General features: G+C 30.9%; 1 protein-coding gene across 1 annotated transcript; it reads left to right on the forward strand.

Moving 5' to 3' along the window:
* Positions 1-598: 598 nt before the first annotated feature.
* LOC115880719 (E3 ubiquitin-protein ligase SIAH1-like) lies at positions 599-4,345 on the forward strand. Its single transcript, XM_030897998.1, has 5 exons — positions 599-670; positions 736-817; positions 869-1,051; positions 1,159-1,375; positions 3,691-4,345. The coding sequence occupies exons 1-5, from the start codon at positions 599-601 to the stop codon at positions 3,956-3,958; spliced, it is 822 nt and encodes a 273-aa protein (XP_030753858.1). The 3' UTR covers positions 3,959-4,345.
* The last annotated feature ends 144 nt before the right edge of the window (positions 4,346-4,489 follow it).

Here is a 4,489-nt window from a genome sequence, read left to right on the forward strand (position 1 = left end):
GAAAAACATACTGCACTGTGCAATATGCAAAAACTTACTTTTGTCAACGCCAGTAATGCTAGTAGAAAATGCAGGGAACCTTTGTTCAACTTGCTATAATGAAAACTTTCTGGAAAGCAAATGTTTACAAAACACAGCTTTGGAGGAACTAGTTACTACCCTGAGCTATCCCTGTCGCTTTAGAGAAAATGGTTGTGAACATTGGAGTTCAAGCGGAGACCTATTAGATCATGAAGAAAACTGTAGATATCGCTCAAAAAAGTGTCCCATGTATTCTATATGTCAGTGCGTATGGGAAGGATTCCCCAACTGAATTTGTTGGACATTTATAAATTGTCATGGGGGAGCATATAATAAACTTTGAGAACAGTTTATTTTATTTAGATATTACTTTCAGTGAAGAAAAGAGTTGATTAAACTGCTAGTGATGAAGAATATAATACTCCTTTTAAAAATGCAACTTAGTTTAGAAAAAACAAGCTCTTCTATGTTGTTTTGTAATGTTAAAGATGATGGCAGCAACTATGATTATTCTGTAAAACATAAGGAAATAGTGAAAGCTATATTAAGACACGCTCTCGAGTTTTAGACTCTAACTATGTTTATAAGTCGAGTAGATGAGTGTGATGCTGTAAGTGTTGATTTACTTTCGTTACAACAAACTGTTAAAGTAACAAACAGGATCACAAATATTTTTAAAATAAAAAACATATGATACACCAGTTCATTATATAGGGAGAAGAATGTTACACTTTTTTTGAATGTCCTGTTTGCAAAAAGCTTTATAGAAACCTCCCTATTTATCAGTGCCAATCAGGTAAGAAAGACACTTTATATCACAGTTTTAACTAAATAAACAATGATTAAGGTCACAGCATTTGTAATACATGCAAACCTCGATTGGAGAAGTGTCCTACATGTAGAGCACCTTTTGGAATGACAAGAAACTATTCCTTGGAAGGTTTAACAGCAGGTGTATCGTATCCATGTATTTATCATGACTTGGGTTGTATGATGTCATTATCTCCAGCAGAAATAAGTAGGCACGAAGGTAAGCATATTTTAATACTCATAATGTTTTTATAGATAATTAATGTTCTCATGACTTTTCTGTGCTTTTATCTTATTTATAATGTTAAATCTTTTGTTTTTTTATAGCTGTATGCCCATACAAACCTTACAATTGTCCTCTGCCTCAATGCACAATGTCAGGAAGTCATGATATTATCACAAATCATTTACAGGAATTTCATTCTGATCATGTTGTTGTTTCTGATTCACATGGCTATGCCGAGTCCTTTAGATTGGAGCAGCATTCTTTGTACAACCATATTTTTGATAGGAAGGTTTTGCTAGCCTTTGATCATATATTCAGGTATGTCACTTGTAATTTTCCATTTAGTTTTTAAATTTATTAGCATTATCATTATAAATGATATTGAGTAAATGAATTATGAAATTATTAACGTAAATATTTATTTTGGTTTGAAATTATCAATCTTTACAGTTTATTGAATATAGATAGCTTTGTTTTGGATACTATTTAATTTCTGATTTGGAATAAATTTTATCCATTTGATTTCAAATATTTAAAGCTTAGCATACTCTAAATTTGAATCTTTTGTCATGAGAGATTAGAGCTGCAAGCTCACAGATAAATTAAGTTTTTTTTTAATTAACTTTAAATCATTTTAATGACTGAAGTCATGTGATGAATCTGACTTAAAATTTTAGTAATTTTCAAAAGATTTATGACCTTTATTCCCAAATAGAAAAAGATTTAAGTCAGATTTTTATATATTTTTATGATAACTCTGTAACAGAAGCATTTCTTTTTGAACTGTTATGGGCAGCAGATAAAAAAACCACTCAATACCACTACCAAATAAAGAGTTAGTTTTTCGGGACCGGTTTTGATTATTTATCGTGTTATGCATGTGTAGTGTGTCTGTTGTCTTTCAAGTGAATCAAGTGAATCCCCGATTCTGTTGTGTGGCCCGGAAGACGATCGAAAGAAATTGATCTCGAATATATAGAAGAGTTAAAATCCTCCAGTCGTCCTTAACTTATGCCATCGACATTACATAGTGATCAAAACATATCACCACTTTTTAATGGACATGTATTCGATGACATCTAAACTGTAATAAACATATAAAGTACTACAAAATTGGTTAAATTTTATAAAAAAATATATACAGGGTGGTCCGAATTGTATTCCGGAAACTTCGGCAGCATATTCTGCAGATAAAAATAAGTAAAAAAGTTCGTATAAATGTAGATCCTAAAATGCTTAGTTTCTGAGATACAGGGTGTAGAAGTTTCATTTTTATTTCGAATTTTTCCAAATAATTTCTGAAATAACGTCAATATTTGGATGAAAATTGGTGTCTGGGGATTTTTTAACATGAAAAATTTGGATTTTGATGTCAATATGACTCCTACTTGTAGAGGGCGCCACCTACATATTTTCTAACTGGTTTGAAGAGTAACAACTTTTCGTCCGTACCTGTATAAAATTAGTGAGTAAAAAAATATAAATTTATGACATTTTTTACTTAAAAAAAATCTCTTGATAAAAATCGCTACAAGGAATGGTTCTCGATATATTTGGAATCGAAATTATCAAGACCTATCATCATTGACATAAATTAAACATGTTGACTAACAGTTATTAAACTGAAATCATAAATTTGAAATGTCTTTGTCCCAAAAGTTCAACAGAAACTGATTATCATCATTTTTTCGTAGGAAAAATTATGATTAATTTAAAAAAAATAAAAATTTTCGAAATTTATTATTTCAGTCAAATAACTATCTACTCAGCGTGTTTATTTTTTTATCAATAATGAAATGTATTGACTTTTTCCATTCTAAATATCTTGAGAACGGTTGCTCGTAGAGATTTTTACCAAGAGACATTTTTTACGTAAAAAGTCTCGGAAATGTACATTTTTTCACCCAGTAGTTTTATACAGGTACGGACGAAAAGTTATTACTCTTCAAAACAGTTAAAACACATGTAGGTGGCGCCCCCTACAAATAGAAGTAATATTGACATCAAAATCAAATTTCTCATGTCAAAAGTCTCCCAGACACCAATTTTCATCTAAATATTGACACGTTACTTCAGAAATTATTTGGGAACAATCGAAATAAAAATAAAACTTCTACACCCTGTATCTCCAAATCTCAGCATTTTAGGACATACATTTATACGAACTTTTTTACTTATGTTTATCTGCAGAATATGCTGTCGAAGTTTCCGGAATACAGTTCGGACCACCCTGTATGTTAATATACCTATTTCGTTACTACAATTTAAAAATATTTCTGTAGTATTCAAAAAAAATTAAATTAAATATGGGGATCCATATTTCATGAATTTAGTGCGCAAACAAACTCAAGGGGGCGCTTCTTTTACTTTCATTTCATGACATATAAGATAAGTCAAAATTCTAAAGGGGAATGTTTTGTGGTATTTACGAAAATGGCTTGAGAGAAAATGATTGAAAAAGTCAATGCCTAAGATTTAAATCACTTTTATTTTCGAAATGACTTAAGACTTATGACATGATTTTGACATACGACATACAAAAAACTATACAAATATGTGAGTGTGTCAGTATGGTATTTAGTTAGTTAGTAGTTATAAATTTACAATAGGAAGTCTTTTTTTTCCTTTGACAGATTGACTTGCAAACGTGTCAGCGACTATTGTATGTGGGCGGCCGAAGCCATTGGCGTACAGAGTGAGCTAAAAAACTTTGTTTACGAAGTCAGTATCATCGACGTACGTCGCCCAGAAAAACGGCTGATAAGAACCGACTATTGTCTCAATGAAATGCCCGAAGAGGACCTTTTTAAGAAATGCATCATGTTTCCAAATAGCATCTTATCATCATATTCTAGCCATGGCATGGTATCATATCATTTTAAAATCAAGAAAGGGGTTTAAAATGTGAAGAAGTTTATCTCAGATTAATATTGTGATGTTTTTAATTATTGTTAAAATGTATTTCTTGCCCACCATAGCTCTTAACACTTTGCTTTCGTAATCGTGGCATAGTCAAAGGACTGTATAAACTAAAATAGTGATATATAAATATTTACGATGTATATGATAATTTTCAACGACATCTCGGTAATTTTAGTACATAGTAAAAGTTGATTTTTGTCCATTATTTTTTTTTCAATTTTGATAAAACGCAAAATTGACAAGTGTATCATTTAAGACTGTTTAACCTTATTTTAATGTAATTCTGAACGTATATGAATTAGGTTATACAGGGTGTTTCAAAAGAAATGCGAAAAACTTCAGGGGGTGATTCCTTGTTCAAAATAAAGGGTAGTTTGCTTCATAAACGTTGGGTCAAATGTCAACCATTAGGGAGATATTGCGGTACAAAGATGGCAGAAAAATAATGTTTTTATTTTTTATCTTGAAAACGAAAAAAGATAGACTAATAAAATTTTATGGAAGCATTAC

The sequence above is a fragment of the Sitophilus oryzae genome, unplaced genomic scaffold, assembly GCF_002938485.1.
Source record: "Sitophilus oryzae breed Bouriz unplaced genomic scaffold, Soryzae_2.0 scaffold_1650_pilon_pilon, whole genome shotgun sequence".
Lineage (NCBI taxonomy): Eukaryota > Metazoa > Arthropoda > Insecta > Coleoptera > Curculionidae > Sitophilus > Sitophilus oryzae.